Source organism: Idiotropiscis lumnitzeri, chromosome 12, assembly GCF_059441095.1.
Source record: "Idiotropiscis lumnitzeri isolate Australia: NSW breed Sydney's pygmy pipehorse chromosome 12, RoL_Ilum_1.0, whole genome shotgun sequence".
NCBI classification, from domain to species: Eukaryota; Metazoa; Chordata; class Actinopteri; order Syngnathiformes; family Syngnathidae; genus Idiotropiscis; species Idiotropiscis lumnitzeri.
In genome coordinates this window covers 18,834,857-18,851,465 of record NC_142402.1, presented here as the reverse complement: position 1 = coordinate 18,851,465, position 16,609 = coordinate 18,834,857, and the positions used below count along the sequence as shown (strand labels likewise).

Here is a 16,609-nt window from a genome sequence, read left to right as displayed (position 1 = left end):
GCAAATGAATTGTGATTGACATTTTTGAGGGTGCGGTGATGTGACGGTTCAGGTTTCAGGGTCTGACCGCTTTTTTGGACTGCAGGAGGAGGCCGTCCTTGTCGGTGCTCATGAAGCCCAGCGAGAGCGAGACGTCGTTGGCCAGGCTGAAGTCCGACAGGTCCGCCGACAGAGAGCTTCCTGTGCTGAATTCTGCTTTCCGAGACGTCTGCACAAGAATGAGAAGCGCGCATCGATCACGAGAAGACAATATTAATCGTGATGGCAGCCAAAAAAGGTCATTTTGTTCCATGCAGGCTTCTTGTTCCAAGCTTTTCCAATATTTCAACGTATTTTTTATTTCTCATTCAAAGCATGCAGCAATATTTGAAATTATTTTTAATTTTTTTTGTTTTATTTATTATTTATTTATTTTATCTAGCACATTAAATAATTACTACATGTATTTATTTGCAAAGAAAGTCCAAAGTATGAGGAAAATAAAGAACTGCACGTATACATTTGAAATGTTTGTATTCCTTATTTTGAATCATTGTTTGGTAAACAATTAACCCAATTATCAAAAATAGCATAAAAATGAAAATGAATTATCTTTATCAATTTTACATGTCTTATTTAGTTTTCTATTTGGTTGTGTGATTTTGTAAAAATATTAGCACAATGTATATAATGTATATATTACTTATATTTAATTTATCTTAACACATATTAACACTTGCGTAAATGAATTCTTTATCAGATAAAATAGGAAAAAATTTAAAATAAAAAAAAAAATAATTTTTTAATCACAGATGATTTATTCGAGATGATTTCTTTTTGTGCTGATTACAAATCAACCCTCAATTTAAAAAAAAGAAAGAAAATATCTAAAAAAAATAAATAAAAAAATAAAAAACCTGAAGCACACAAGTTGTCATAATATCAATACGAACCATTTTTCATATTTCTCACACCTATATTACACGTATTTAATTTGAACTTTTCCTTTTCACCTCAACTCCAAATGACCCAGCCCGTCTGTCTATGCTAAAAATGAAATGTGGTCCTCGATGGTTCGATCAAAGCGCTTGAAATCGTGACTTACCAGCGAATCTTTGGGACAACCTTTGCTGATGCCTACTTTCTCATCGATGAGTTTAAAGTTTTGGTTGAGCTTCACGTTGTTCAAGCAGCCTTTGAAGGCTTGCATGGTGATGTTGTGCCTGTCAGCAGAGAGCCAATTTAGTTTGACGCCAAGATCTCTTACATGTCGCGAGAATCCGGAATCGGCTCGACTTACTTTTCCCGCATTTCTAGGGCCGCGCCGCCAATATAATATTCTTTAAATTCAACGCTGGTGAACTTGGCTTGGGCCGTGGCCACCTCTTTGTTGGCTATGCGGACTGTAAACTTCCCCTTGTTGGTTATAATGATGAGCACGTCCACCCAGTCGCGTTTCTGAAAAATAACAAATAACAAACAAAAAAATTGTAATTGCAGCGTCATCAAGTAAGCTAAGCTTTGACTTACCGGGAATGTTTTCCAGTTATTTGTGGCTGGTTCTGTTAGCAGGTTGCTACGCAGGTGGACAATTCCTTTCTCCATTGTCACGGTGAAGTAATTGTCCTTTGGCGGGGAGGAGAGGAGAAAGTTAACTCACTGACTGCCATTGACGGATTAAGACGTCAAAGATCCATTTTTTTTACTCAGCTGGTTGTGAATGAGTTGAGGGTCAATATGGGATTGGAGGACATTTTCTTCACCCCCATAATGAGAATATAATTAATATAACATAATATGTAGAATAGAAATATATTATATCTTCGTTGTCTCGTGAAAAACAAAACACGTGTTTTTAGGTGAATGGGATTCGGCATTACAGATATCCCATTGACGTGAAAATTTTAAAAATGGAGAGAATTGGACATGTCTTTTTCACAGGATGGGGACAATATTAATTAGGGCTCAGGTTCTGCAACAGGTGAAAGGTTTTTTTTTTGTAAAATATGTATCGTGCAAGCTTTTACAGGTCAAATTTCTTAAATGAAAATATCCCAAAAACGGGAAATAAGTTTTTTACTTTTTCAATCAGTTTCAAAAATATGTTTAGAATAAAAAATACGACCTGATTTAATTTTGCTGTTTGACGTCAGAAAATACCGTACGAACCGTATTCATACGTAATATTTTCAAATCAATTTGGACTTGAATTAATTGTGAAAGATTATATATTTCAATATTTATTTTTCTCGATATTATCAAGAAGAACTTACCTCGCTACCAATAAACAAGAGCAGCCCGTTTTCTCCATGCGTCATGATGGACATGCCGATGAGGAGGACTGCTGCTCTCTTGTCGATATTCACGCGGCCATACCCGCTGCCCTCAAAGTAAAAGCCCAACGGAGAGACATACCTGCGGAGCAATCAGAATTAGATTTGACGAAAACCTCCTTCCGGCCTTTCATAGTCCGTCGTTTTTGAAAAATTCCTCGTGTTCCGCCCGCCACCCCATTTTATCCCTGGGACGAAATGACCATCTCTGGATATAATAATAATAATAATAATAATAATAATAATAATAAATACAAAAATAATAATAATAATAAATACAAAAATAATAATAATAAATACAAAATAATAAATACAAAATAATAAATAATAAATAATAATATGACTGCACTCACTAAATGTGTGGGTCTATATTCTGCATATCACGGAATGAATGAACGAAGAAGGATGTGTTGGGCAAGTAGCACACAAATCGGGACCAACCTCTTGCACGGAGTCTCGACGTTGATGTTGTCTTTGTGCATGAAATTATACAAGCTGACCACCTTGTCGTTAAAGTAGGCCATCTCGATGCAGCCTTTGTACATGGGATAGTTGAGAGGCGCCGGCGGCTGGGGAGGAGCCACAGATGGAAAGAGAAAACAAAAAGCATTTGAGTTCACGCCGTGTTGGGATTGCGCCATCCTTGTTTGCGTTGTTGCCGTGATCTTACCGTGAAGTTGGACGGGTAGCCTCCCACGTAGAAAACCAAATCTTCTCGGGCGAGGTCCAGAAGGTTTTTGGTGTCGCCTCCTCGGATGGCGCTCACGCTCGGAGTCCCGGGCGTGTCTGATGTAAAGTCTTTGGTGAGGATCAACTCGGCATCTTGGTAAATTCTAGACGACAACCGGAAAACAAGGAAGCATGAAAAAAAAAAAAAAATTCCCATTTTTTTCTCATTTTTAACTTGGCAGGGAGTGAATGATTTAATTTCCACGACCCCTCCGCATTGTTTCTCTGCAGAAGTTGCCACTGAATCAACATTCGAAGCATTCTAAACGTCATTGGTGTAAGCCATATTTTTTTTATTGGACTTTGGTGTGTAAAAAAAAACAAACTATAAATTCTCAGTTAATTTTGCCTCAGCACTGAGAGGCCTTGTGATTAATTTCCCCTCACAAAAGAAAGAAAATTGCGAATGGCAAATATTCAGAGGTCGTTTTAAGTTGTAATAACACTAATCACCACTTGATGGCAGACACGTCTTAGATGCGCTTACTCTGGATCTTATGCTGCCGTATATTACAACGTGAGTAGGCCTAATAATTTTTTGGGGAAATGATATCCAAGACAAATATAATACCTAGATGAGATTGAAATTTTTAGATTTTTGAATTTTTTTGCGGAAGTTTTCCAATTGATTTCCACCTAGCAACTAGCATCCGTGCAAATGATTGTGTCTGCACCGTCGAAGGGCAAACGACTTCACCACTTCACCTGTGCAGGTCGACTTTATCAAACTTGGCGGGCTCAGACGGCGATGTGGTGATGGAGTCCGTTTTCATCACGTGCTCCAATCCGTTCAGCTTGTAGGTGCCGTACAGCACGTTGTTCCTCAGGAACATGCCGATGTAACTCTTGGAGGGCTAGAGAAGGCCGTTCGTTAATACGTGCGCATTTCATCCATCGGGAATCCCCCCCCCCCCCAATACGCACATCCTTGTCGCCAAGGTACATCACAAACATGTCTCCTTTGTCTGAGGCCTGCTTGCGTCTGCGTCTTCCGTCGCCCCTTCCCTCGGGACGTTGCAGGGACAGAGACAAGTCCGTGTAGGCCTTCAGCTCCTCCACGTTCTTGGGCGGATGCAACTGCACATGACCGTTGCCCGTGAACTTCATCGGGATGGAAATCTGGAGGAACGGAGGGACAACTGTTAGGAGAAGATTCGCTGTCGTGCATAACTAAGGGCATAGCCAGAAAAATGCCCAGTGGGGAGGCTAGTGTGACAAAACATCAAATTCATCCAAACCAATGTTTGCCTGAGATTAATTTACCAGATAATTCAATTTTATTTGCTGTTGCTCTGCTTTTAAGGACTATGTGAGAGTCTACTTCTATCTCATGCATTGATTTGCATTTTAGCGATCACCCAATCAGAGTTGTCAGCGACGGCTGGCACAGTTTTTGCTTACTGCTCGGTCTGCTGCTAGCCAAAAAACACAGCAAAAAAAAATAAAAAAATCTCAAAAATGGAGGGGATTTCATATTGACATTCACTGTGAGCATATTTTTATATTTATTTATTCATTTCTTTTTTTATACTTAGCCCCGCCACCGTGCATGTTTGTCAAGAGATTGACGTCACCCTGTTGGCTGCGTCGCGCGCTTGATTAATGAGCTCCTTGAGTTTCTTGACGTTGTCCGTGATGTTTTTCAGCGGCGTAAACTGCGAAGTCAACGTCTCCACCTCCGTGATCTTGTCGCTCAGTGTTGGGATGGTTTTCAACAAGTTCTTCACTGAAGGGAAATAAAAAAAAAGTGGACAAAATAGGATTTGTACAAATAACAAATATGACAAGGACTTTTTTTTCTTTTTCTGTCTTTTCACCTGCTTGGTCCACGTCGTCCAAAACGCCACCCAGGTTGGAGTCCCCGGGGGTGACGTTGATCTTTTCCATTTCCTTCCTGATGGCGTCCAGCTTGTCCATGGTGTCGCTGGCCGAGTCATTGGCGGAAGCGGCTTTCCTCTTGGCTTCGTCAATCATCCCCGCGATGTCGTCTGACGGGGAGAAAGCGAGCGAAACGTTGGCGCTTCCGGCGGACTCGGACGTCAACCGAGGTCGCACGCTACCTCTTTTAATGTCGTTCAGCCGCCTTTGCGCATCCCGAAGGTCGGTCTCAAGTTCGTTCTCTTTCCTCTCAGCAGCGCTCAGGCGGCGTTTTATGTCGGGAATTTCGTTGGCAGCATCTGGTTAAAAATGAAGAAGGGGAGAAAGGAGGAGAAATGAGTGTGTGTTTGTGTTATTGAGAGAAAGTGAAAAAAAAAAAATGATTACCGTCCAGGACACTTTGTGCTTCTTGTGCATTCTGCACCAGTTCTGCACCATTCTCATTCAGGTCTTTTGCTCTTTCTGCCAGTTTTTGTTTTTTTACATTCTAAAAAAAAAATATTCATGATACATAATTACATGCAATGCATTTGTTATTACATTGTCATTTGTCGATCAAAAAAAGAACAAGGAATCGATTATTTTGTCGTTATATTCATAAATTAGGTTTAAATCAAAAATACTAAATTGAAAAATGTAGTCCTGCGAAGTCCTGTGGCTTGTTGTCTTCGCCTAAAAAATAATTATGAAAATTGAAATCTGGAAAATATTTCACTCTTTTGTGTTCTATTAAAAAAAAAAAAAAAAAAAAATCAAGTCAGTTTTTGGGGCGGATTTTTGGTTACCAGTTGAAAATGAAAAGAACAAATGCTCCCGAAGATTAAGCAACTTACGTTCAAGGCTTTGTCGGCGGCGTCTTTCGCTTGGTTTGCGGCGGCCTCGGCTGCTTTAACGGCATCCGTGATGTTCTTGTAGGCATTGATGGCGTCATTGGCGTTACGTACTTCGGGACGTTCACTCGCAGCCTTCACGGAACTGCAAAGACACAACCGCTGTGAGTGTCGCGTACAACTCCAAACACAATTTCTACTGCACTCCGATGACAGGATCATTTGAAGCGCACATGATTACCTCTCCCAAGGAGGATGCGCTTTCATCGCCACTTGTTTGCGATTGAGCCGTTTAATGCAAGGAAATGAAAAAGAAAAAAATTTTGCAGGAGCATGCAGGCTACAATTTAGTGTAGATTTGAATAAATAACATGAAAAAATTATTAAGACTGACTGATTTTGTAACAATTCAAACAAACAAGTTGAACATAAATCAAATAAAAAATAAATTAAAATACATTATAATTCAAATACAGTGTACCTTCACTTTTCTCAGATTAACGATTGGTAAAAATCTGCATATAATTGACGACCACTATCAATATTATAAAAGCATTGGGGGGGGGGGGGGGGGGGAACAATAAAATCCTCCAAAAAGTATTGAAAAAAATTGCAAGAAATAAGAATTTTCCATGAAAAATTCATGTTGACCCCTCCAACCTTGCTCCCCCATTTTTTTTTTTTTACAAATTGAAAAAACATTCCTGAATAGTTGAATCTGTGTTTTCCGAACCACAATTATGCAGTGGTGCACCTAAAATAATAATAAAAAAATGAATAATAATAATAATTTTAAATTACTGTACACACATAAAAATAAAACAATGAAAAAGTGTAATGGGTACATAAAAAAACATGAATTTAAAAGAAATAAAATACAAAAATATAATAAATCTGTCTGATAAATCCTAAAAATATGAATGTAGATTTATTTTCTTTTTTTTAATTTTTTTTTATTTTTTTTATGTCTATATTTTGGGCTCTTTTTGGAGCGTCAAGAGGCAGATGTCTGTGAATGACTCATTGCACGTCGTCATGAACCTACTCCTCCAATTCCTTCGACAACTTCTTGAGATTCCTGGCGTGCTCTTCGGCGGCCTCCACGACGTCCTCCTTGGCTGCCACTTTGGAAATCTCGTTGACCTTCTTGGTCAAGTCGGTCTTGCCGCCATCCAGCTGAGCGGCCAACTTTTCGTACACCTGCCGAGGGCAATTTTGGCAAGCGATATTTACAGCATTCCAGTGAGCTCACCTGAGCAACAATGAAAAGACGCGGCCGTGTTTATCTGCGGGGTCTGCGTGTTAGGACCTGACAGCTATCTCACTTACATCGAAGTCGTTTATCATAAGCTAGCAATAATATTCTCAAATTCTTCGTGTGTTTTCAGTCCTCAGGGTGTTCTCAGAGTTCAACGTCAGTTTCATATTGCACAAACTCCAGGTTAAAGTGAAGTACCAGCAAGTTGTACCTTTTTTATTCCCCTGCAATAAAAGGGCCGATTATCGGATTTTTGTAATTTTATTTTTTTTTTAGTGTAGTGTGATTTCAAATTTTCTTTGCCATGTATGGGTGTCTCTCACAATTTAAAAGTCAGCTACGATGTCCGAATTATTGCTGTGTTCAAACGGCCGAGCGCACTTTACACTCACCGTTTTGTTGTTGGAAAGCCCTTTGACTAAATCTTCAATTTTCTTCAGTTCATTTGCCGCCGTCACCATCTGGTCCTTGACGGTCTTGCGCTCTTTCTTCAGGTTGTTGATGCGATCCTGCGGGGGAAAATGCAAGAAATGGTCGTTAGACAAAAAAAACTTTGGGTACATCTGAAATAGCTGTCAGAAAAAAGGAAAAGATCGGCTCGGCAGAAACTTGGCAATGGTGCAACTGCAATTGTGTGCGAGTGTGCCTAATGAATTGTCTTCTGAATGCGCCAGATCATTCCTTTATATTTTTCCTTCTCATAGTGGATTATATTCCTAGGTGGATGGGTTTAAAATAAATGAATAAAAAAAATTAAAATAAAATAAAGCAAATAAATAAATAAACAAATAAATAAAAACAAGCAAATAGATAAATAAATAGATAAAAATAAGCAAATAAATAAATAAATTAATTAATTAAACAAGCAAATAAATAAATAAATACATGTTTCAGATTATAGTTCACATTTAAAATAAATTTCCAGGTTTCTATTTAACTGAGGTGGACTGCATACTTACTAAGGTGGATGATAATGTGACCCAGTTCTGCGCTTCTCCTCATTAATGAGCGCATGTCGACGGCCTTTGCTTACCAGCAGATCCGGTAGGGCCTGAGCGTTGAGTCCGTTCTGGACGTTGGCTTTCTTTACCAGGTCCGTGGCGTCCTTCAGAGACTTGTCCAGCTCCTTCAGTTTGCCGTCGTAGTTCTTCAGTTGCTCTTTCAACTTGTCGGCTGTGCCCTCGTTCTGGTCTAACTGCTTACTCACGTTGCTCTTGATGTAGTCCAGGACTGGATAAAGAAGTAGAATAAAGCAAATGTGGAAGGAAGCCTTGGATGAGGTCTTGTGCCCGCGACATATCCTACGTTTCCTGGCCTCGTCCCTTTCCTTTTCAGCGGCGGTTTTCTGGGGCGTGAAGTTTCTGTTCTCCATCTCCTTTACCATGCGCTGGGCCTCCTCCAGCATTTTGGCCGCGTTCTCGCCAGGCTGCGTCCCCCCGCTGGAGCCCGCGTCCTTCAGCTGCTCCAGCAGATCTGGAAGCACAAAGAAAAGGAATTGAAAAGCGTTCACGTTGAATGAGCGTCTCACAAGTTTTACCTTGGATTTTCTTGAGCATGTTTCGAATCTCGAGGTCCAAATCCTGAGCCCTCTTGTGGGTTTTTTCGACACCTAGAACCGCTTTGTCAGCATCCACGGCGGTTTTGTCAGCCTGAATGTGAATGAAAAAGCATATGAGAGATTTAATCAAAATGTTTGTATTTATTTATTTATTTTTATGACCTTGTCTTGAAGAGAGGCAATGTCATCAGAAAGGGTCAACATGTCGTCTTCCAACTGCTTGACCCTGGAACTTTGGCCGTCGACGGAGATACTGTATTTGTTCACTAGAATCTGAAACAACAAACAAACAAACGCAAAAAGTTTTTTCTGGAAATAGCAAAAAAAAAGAAAAAAAAAAAAAAAAGAAAATGGGGGGAAAAAAGGCCTATTTTGTTTCAACTCGATTTTTGGCCTGTTTTCCTGCCACTTCCCCTCCCTCGAGATAAGATTTTTAAGTCATTAACTTCATATTTTTACATTGTCAATTTTCAGCACGTGTTTTCAAAGTCTTTCGACCAAGTTGAGGCGCAGTGTGGGACAAAATGCAGCGTGATTACTTATCAGCGATCCCATCTGGAATGTTTGCATAAGCACACCCGTCGCGGCATTTGGCACGCAAGCATGACTGTCAACGCGCGCATTTTGTGCGTGCTGCGTATGTACATAGAATGAAGACAAGTTGTAGACACTAAACGTGCAGCAATCGTTGAGGAATTGCAACGTTTTCAATGCGTCTGGACTTGTCAAGCACTTTATTTCCCCTGCTACCTTGGTGTCCGTGAGGGCTCGCTCCAGCTTCCTCAGCCTGTCCTGGGAGGAGGCGCTAGCCGAGGCGTTGTCCAGTTGAACTTTGATCAGCAGCAGCTCGCCATCCAACTTTTCCAAGTCTTGTAGTAACGTCTGGGCGCAGTTATCACACTCTGAAACATCAAGAGAATGTTTAAAATAGGCACGACAGAAACCCAGAGACTCTTGAATGTTTATTCACCGAGGCAGCGGTCGTCTGTGTTTGTGTCTCCGGGTTCCAGTGTGCTCTTGCAAACTGCAGAGATTAAAAAAAATAAAATGATATCAATACACACTTGTCCATTTTTCACCCGGGATACTGTCAAAATTTTGGCCACCAAAAAATAAATAAAAAATTGTGCAGCATAACAGTATTGGTATTTGACTTCAATTTAAATCATCTCAAAATAGAAAAAATAAAGTAGACATTTTGCGCTGACAGCAATCAGTCTGCCATGCAGATTTGTGACATGCGTCAATGACGTGACGTCATCTTTAATAGAAGTCCCCATCAAGGAGGCGATTATCTCATTTGCCCAAAACATTTCTACCTCCTCCCGCTTTGTCCCCCTTTGTCAAATCTCCTTCCTCCATGACGGGATTCTTCAGTTCTGTCTGCCTTTTAACATGACAGTCACTCGTGCTACTCAATTTGTAAGATGAATGACGTAACCTCCAGTCCTGGGATCACAGACGTTGCCATTTCCGTTACAATTGCAAGGGCGACAGCTTCCCCCTGGAACCACCGGGTCACCATAGAAACCAGGAGCGCACCTGTTGGAAGTAGAAATGAATACGATGAAATTTGAGTTAAAGAGTAGAAAGCTATCCCAGCGGAAAATAAACGAATGAGACATATTTGAGATATCCGCTGCATTGCGAATTTTCATCTCATGTTGGTGATAAATGAGATTTCTACTCACTTTTCGCATTTGTCTCCAGTGTATCCGGTTCTGCAAATGCACTGAAAGTCTCCGTGTATCTCCCGGCAAGCGACTGCAAAGCTGGAAATGCAAAAGGTGTGTTATGTAAGTTGAGGAAAAATGTGTTTTTGTGTTTCTTAACTCACCTGTTTGCAGCCGTACTGAAAGGGCAAGGGCACACCTGGCACGTCCTCTGAGCCGCGTTGCCATAGTAACCTTCTTTGCAGTATTCACATCTGTCTCCGGCTGTGTTGAACTGACAATTCTGAGACAAACAAACAGGACAAGGTTGGACTTTCAGACACGCACTTTTGTGACGATAACCTTAGTGGACCAGCAAGTTTTTTTCTTCCCAATGCGCGAACACACACAAGCCTTTTTGGGAGAAGGGGGGGGGGGGGGGTCAAGAGGAGTAAGAGGAGTGACATCCCCCTGGCAAGTTGTTGCCGAGAATGCGTTTGATGTTGGTTTGACTTGCGCGGCGCTGCGAGGGCGGCGCACACACGGCAACGCAGGCCCGGTCTTGCATGACGATAACATAATGAAGATGGTTGAGATGCTCAAATGTGCAGAGGCGCATCCTCCCTTCAAGGAGAATAATGACAAGGGGAAAAACACCACGCCATCGGAAATATTTGCGATAATTAAAAAAAAAAAAAAAAGAGAGAGCGACACGAGATGTGTGGCAACGCTATGTTCAAATTTTTATTCTTTTTTTGGGGGGACATATTTAAAAAAAACAATTCGCATATAACAGATGAAGCTGAAGGTGGAGAATAATTATTTTACAACGGGAAAATCTCACGGCACAACATTGAACAAAAATGTCCGATTGACTTACTTAGTGTGAAATGTGTTTTTTCTTTTTTTTCCTTCAACATCATTTGGGTGAGTATTAGAATATTGAGGAATAAGTGTGTGGGAATTCATGGTTGTAGTTTTACATAATTTATTCCCACAATGTTTCAAATTATTGTCGCAAGGACACAATAAAAAAAATCATATCAGACTCAAATTGATTAAACGTGGTCTCATCAGTAAATATAATATAATAACGTGAAAAAAATAAAACAAGAACAATTTTCAATTGCTCATTACAAAAAAAAGTAAAAGTCAGCAATTATTTTTTGAAGAGTTTAATAATGTAATAAAGTGTGTAAAAGTCTGACCTTTTTCAAAAGGTTTGTGATTCGTGAAATGTAATCGAGTATTTGGAGTACGACGAGAGTAGCTCACCAGACACCTGCCGGTCCAGTCCTCGCACTCGTCTGCCAGACCGTTACAATTACATCGCACGCAGCGGCCCAGGTACGGCCCGCTGCCATCTCGAAAGTATCCGGGGCTGCATTTCTACAAAAAAAAAAGACAAAAAAAACATTTTCATTGCAGGAAAGCACACTTGAGACTTTGAATTCAACCAATCTAATTCTTCATTTCCGTGGGATCACCGCAAAACCTTTTTTTAATGGCGCCGCCTGTCAGAGCGCTGAACTTGAACTTGAGCAAACATTAACTGACCCGAGCGCAGCCTTTGCCCTTTTCTCAGATAGACAATCACGCCATCATTTACCTCAAAGTAATTCCTCGTCGAGTCGTCATTGACAGAAGGAAAGCGGACCACTTGCCCGCCATCGTTAAGCCTCGGAAACTCCAGCCACTGGTCCGCCTGCTGTCTTAACCTCCGTCTGTCGTCATGTCTGCCGTGTCTGGGTCGAGACATCTCTCCCCGACCGGGCCTGTTGCCGGCCCAGCACAGCGCGATCAAACACCCCCACAGCACGGTCCTGAGCAGAAGCCGACCGGCGTGCCCGTGTCGGGCCATCGAGCTATCTGACATTCCTGATGTTTAGTCCGTGTGAAAAAACGCTCCACTTCCCCCCGCGTCGGCCTCTTAAACACACGCGCACACACTGACACGCGCTGACAATGAGGACACGCCCCATTTCCATGTGAGTAAGTGCACTTACTGCAAGCACGCACATGCAGGTGGCAACGTCCTTTTTTTTTTTCAGACCCTTCTCTTTGGGTACTCACACAAATATGGCGGTTTGCACGTTAAATGCTTGGAGCAGGGAGATGTGATCAGGTGTGCTGCAGGAAATCATCCAATGTGACAGGCAGAGCAACGAAATGCTCGAAAGTACGCATAAATTGCGCAATTCTGTCACCAACGTGGCAGATTTTACTTGAAAAAGACTATATTTGGTTTCAGTCTAATCAGAATAAAATTTGAGAGTAAAATAGTCATTTAATTTTTCATTGAAAGTAATTTGAAGCGATATTTATTTTATAGTAAATTTGACATGCATTGTTTTTGAGTAAAAAAAAAAACACTCAAGGGTTGTCAGGCAGAATACTCATATCTCCAAAAGGAGACCAAAGGCATTTGAGGTCTCGTTTAAATTTACTTTCACAAAAAAATAAATAAATAAATAAATTAAAAAAAAAATGTTCCCAGTTTTCCTCATGAATATCATTCCAAATTTTTTTTTTGAGTAAATTTTGACTCTCAATTTTTAATCTGTTTAGACTGGGACCAAATATAGTCTTTTTAGCATCAAATCTACTCGACGAAATATATTGTGTAAGAATGCCATTTATTGTGTCCAGATTTTATTTCGCCTCTTCTAAAGCTCTGCTAATGATATTTCAATGTGACAAATCCCTTGTAGACTACTCATGAGGGTGTGTGTGCGTGTGCGTGTGCGTATATATATATGACTGTGTGCATGTTCATTTTACAATTGTGTCAGACACCCTCAGACAGTAGAGTCACACCTGAATCACAGTGCGCAAACAAAAACACACACACATACTTTTGGGAGTGTCCGCTGGACTTTCAGACACACACACACACACACACCTGAATTGTATGCGATTGCGTTCATACACAATCAAACACAGTCAGGTTTATGAGTAACAGTGAGGTCAGGTAAGGTTTCCCCACCTGTAGACTCAACTTCCTCGAAATGAACCAAATGAAAGGTTGCTTCATGCGCACTTTCCAACCATCCGTTTGCCGGCTCGCAAGCCAATTTCAGGATACGCAGAGACAAACTCCACACAGGAAGGGCGGAGTCAGGATTCAAACCCAGGACCTCTCGACTGTGAAGCACACAGGCTAACCGCAATTCCACTGCGCTGCCCTTATACGGAGAACTGGCAAATAAACGCAAACCCTCAACAAACAAGACAAGATGGAATGCATGTATGTAAAAAAAAAAAAAAGAAGTTCAAGGACAAACGCCTGACAACCGAATGCCGTAGCCATGGCAGTGATGCCGGTTTCATAACGGCTAATATTATGTCTGCGTGATTGTGCATTTCATCCCGTCCTAGCCTGAGGCTAAGCGCTTTTGGCCGGCTGGTTATTTTCCAGCAGCGCATTCCGCCCAAGTCTCCTCAGCTGATGACTTTGGCCTCCGGGCAAAAAAGGGTGCAATGTTTAGATCGGGCGTGTCGGGACAACCGAGGAAGAACGAAGAGGAGGTCCCGCGCCTCCGAGATGACACAACGCTATTTCACTCAACACCTGAGAAGGTGATCCTCCCCTGTTCTTTCTCACTGGTGCAAAATGGAAGACGATTGGAAGCGGGGAGAGCTGTGGAACTGCTAAAGATAAAAAGGAAAAAAAAAAAGGAGGGGAAAAAAATGTCAAAGGTCATGACCTCTGTATTTTTTTTTTTAAATGACCTCACTTTTTTTGAAGGTAAAATTAATTTTATTAATTTTGATATTGTCTCCATTTTTACATTTGCACCCCCCAAAAAATTTGAATAGTCGCGATTTAAATTCTGATTAAAATAATCAGGATTCATATTTTTTTTCATCATCGAGCAGCCCTTGTTGATATATTTGACTCACCTGGCAGGAGTCTCCTGTGAACGGAGGAGGGCAGGAGCAGACCTCCACGGTGTTCCCGGGACCCCCGCTCCCCGTCCCGGTGGCTTCCTCCAAGCCCACCTGGCCCAAACTCAGTCGCTGGCTCTGCGTAAAATACAAGGCACGGATCCTCAGACGCGCGAGGCCCGCGAGGACCATCATCAGCTCCTCTCTGGACACGGGCCTGTTGGTACCGGCATGGCGCCAGTTGCCCTGTGGCCCCAAAAAAAAAAAAAAAAAAAGTTTTAGGACATTGCTGAATCATAAAAGCAGAATCCACATTTAAACCGGATTTGATGCTAAATTAACAATTTAAAAATAGGATTAAGCATCAAGTTGTTTCATTTACCTCCACAAGCTGGACTCTGCCTTGATATAGTCGGTCTGGCAACTGGCCGTGAGGAGCTAAGTGGACCAGCGTCATGTACTTACTCTAGAGTGGAAACATCAAAATGTTTGGAAATTCAATCATTTAAAAAAAAAACAACCACGAAAAGTGAGAGTCTAAAACGAACGTTGACATACAGTCAGCAGGACATCAGGTGTTCGGTCAATCAGAATCATTCCCTCACTGGGAATGCCAAAAGATTTGGCCTGGTAGGTGAGGAAACCACCGTAAGAGGACACCTACGAAAAAAAAAAAAAAAAATAACCACCAATAGAAAATAAATCAATAAATAAAATGTATTCAACCAGGACTATCTTTGACACTAACAAATATTTTTTGAGGTTCTGCTAATGCATTGGTGTCAAACTCTGGCCTGCGGGCCAAATTTGGCCCGTAGCGTAATTCTATTTGGCCGGCGAGGCTATACCAAATGACAACTTTACCATTTTACATTCAAAATGATAAGAATAATTTTAAAAACTAAACATTGTATTGCATTGATAAAACTATTAATAATAAAAATTTCCAATAAAATTGATATTTTATCCCCGAAAATTAAATGCTGGCCCGCGGCTTTGTTCAAGTTTGACTTTTCGGCCCACTGTGTATTTGAGTTTGACACCCCCTGTGCTAATGTAAAGATCTTGAAGCAGAACAGCATTGAAAAAAAAATCAGTGTGCGTGCTGCAGTAAAGATAAAACAGTGATTGTAGCCAAGCGCTCACCCGGTCTCCTTGGTATGAGGCCGGAGCGGCCCAGTGCAGAACTTGAACGGAAGGCGGAAGCTCCTGGACATCTGCCACCACGGTGCTACTGGCCACGTTCAACACGGACGGGAACTCTCGGCGGTCGGAGCTTTCCAGCCGCCAGCCACGCATGTCCACAAACTAACAGCGGAAAACATGGAGAAGGGTGTGCTCGTCATCGTCTAGTGGATGAGGTTACGCAGCAGCGGGACAAAAAGCCGAAGGCCGAGATTCGAACCCGCAACCTTCTCTCTGTGAGGCACCGCTGTAGTCAAATTAGATCTTATTACGAATGATGGAAAATGAAGCTTCATGAAGCACTAGTGATATTTTTTACTCCTCTAGGTGGTGCTCTCGGTTAAAAGATGAATCTCAACATGAGAGCCCCGCAGCGTCAAGAATCGACACCTCTACCTTGCCCCGGCGTTTTCTGGAGCTGTCACACTTGTCAGTGGCTCCAAAGCAGAAGCAGCTCGTGCAGCCGTTCGTGTTGGACGGGTCAAAGAAGAAGGAGCCGTCCCGGCATGTGTCGCACCGGACGCCGGCTACATTTTTCTGGCGGGAAAGAGAAACAATAAAGCAAGGAATTAAGAAAATGGCATGCTTTATAGAAGTGATGGCCGAATTGGAATTCCTTTCATTTGTTTGTACCTTGCAGAGACATCTCCCCGTGTCGGGGTGACACACGTCAGGCGTGACTCCGCCTTGCTCGCAGTCGCAAGGGACGCAGTCGGGAAAGCGGTAATAACCTGCAGCGCATCGATCACACCGCCGTCCGCCCATCCTGGGCTTGCAGCTGCATTATTTGGAAATAAATGCACGCACGCATTGTGAATAAAAACTACTTTTTACGACAATGTCTATCCCAATAGGAACCGAGTTATAAACATTAAAAAAAAAAAAAATAATAATGATAGCAAAACATCGGTTTGCGCTCACCCGCACTGTCCGGTGACGCGGTTGCAGCCGGGTCCGGCGTTGTCTCGCAGGCCGTTCCTGGAGCAGTCGCAGCCCTCGCAGCCCAGCAGAGGATGATAACTGAATGTCTGGTTCTGACACATGTTGCAGGCCGGTCTGACAGTTTGAGGCGGGCACAAGCAACGGCCCGTCACCTCGTCGCACAGCCGCCGGCCGCACTCGCACGCTGCAGAGGAAGACAATTGAGGTACTTGTGTGGTATGAGCAGTGTTCCCCCGCTAGATGCCCTCGTTAAATCGCAGATTTTTATTACTACTGATGAATATTCACCGTATGAATATTTTGTATGTATGACAACTTCCATGTTCGTCAAAACGTATTTTTAAATTCCAAATTTAGAGTTCGGTGCTATGCGGCCA

The 16,609-nt window shown here is 41.9% G+C and overlaps 1 protein-coding gene across 3 annotated transcripts in view; it reads right to left on the bottom strand.

Moving 5' to 3' along the window:
- Positions 1 to 16,609, bottom strand: part of LOC148326368 (laminin subunit alpha-3-like) — a 54,698-nt gene that overhangs the window by 7,267 nt on the left and 30,822 nt on the right. For all 3 annotated transcript variants that reach the window (XM_088310871.1, XM_088310872.1, XM_088310873.1), the window contains 33 exons: positions 16,212 to 16,416; positions 15,924 to 16,068; positions 15,687 to 15,827; positions 15,252 to 15,413; positions 14,664 to 14,765; positions 14,488 to 14,571; positions 14,121 to 14,351; positions 11,493 to 11,606; positions 10,403 to 10,521; positions 10,257 to 10,337; positions 10,007 to 10,107; positions 9,536 to 9,589; positions 9,316 to 9,467; positions 8,728 to 8,838; positions 8,545 to 8,656; positions 8,313 to 8,480; positions 8,041 to 8,237; positions 7,400 to 7,516; positions 6,795 to 6,949; positions 5,753 to 5,894; positions 5,307 to 5,406; positions 5,102 to 5,218; positions 4,859 to 5,029; positions 4,616 to 4,767; positions 3,966 to 4,160; positions 3,747 to 3,895; positions 2,983 to 3,145; positions 2,754 to 2,881; positions 2,253 to 2,394; positions 1,510 to 1,605; positions 1,280 to 1,437; positions 1,085 to 1,202; positions 68 to 208 (listed from right to left, as the gene is read on the bottom strand). In XM_088310871.1, the coding sequence (XP_088166997.1) occupies positions 68 to 208; positions 1,085 to 1,202; positions 1,280 to 1,437; positions 1,510 to 1,605; positions 2,253 to 2,394; positions 2,754 to 2,881; positions 2,983 to 3,145; positions 3,747 to 3,895; positions 3,966 to 4,160; positions 4,616 to 4,767; positions 4,859 to 5,029; positions 5,102 to 5,218; positions 5,307 to 5,406; positions 5,753 to 5,894; positions 6,795 to 6,949; positions 7,400 to 7,516; positions 8,041 to 8,237; positions 8,313 to 8,480; positions 8,545 to 8,656; positions 8,728 to 8,838; positions 9,316 to 9,467; positions 9,536 to 9,589; positions 10,007 to 10,107; positions 10,257 to 10,337; positions 10,403 to 10,521; positions 11,493 to 11,606; positions 14,121 to 14,351; positions 14,488 to 14,571; positions 14,664 to 14,765; positions 15,252 to 15,413; positions 15,687 to 15,827; positions 15,924 to 16,068; positions 16,212 to 16,416 (4,523 nt within the window). The remainder of the gene's footprint in view (positions 1 to 67; positions 209 to 1,084; positions 1,203 to 1,279; positions 1,438 to 1,509; positions 1,606 to 2,252; positions 2,395 to 2,753; positions 2,882 to 2,982; positions 3,146 to 3,746; positions 3,896 to 3,965; positions 4,161 to 4,615; positions 4,768 to 4,858; positions 5,030 to 5,101; positions 5,219 to 5,306; positions 5,407 to 5,752; positions 5,895 to 6,794; positions 6,950 to 7,399; positions 7,517 to 8,040; positions 8,238 to 8,312; positions 8,481 to 8,544; positions 8,657 to 8,727; positions 8,839 to 9,315; positions 9,468 to 9,535; positions 9,590 to 10,006; positions 10,108 to 10,256; positions 10,338 to 10,402; positions 10,522 to 11,492; positions 11,607 to 14,120; positions 14,352 to 14,487; positions 14,572 to 14,663; positions 14,766 to 15,251; positions 15,414 to 15,686; positions 15,828 to 15,923; positions 16,069 to 16,211; positions 16,417 to 16,609) is intronic.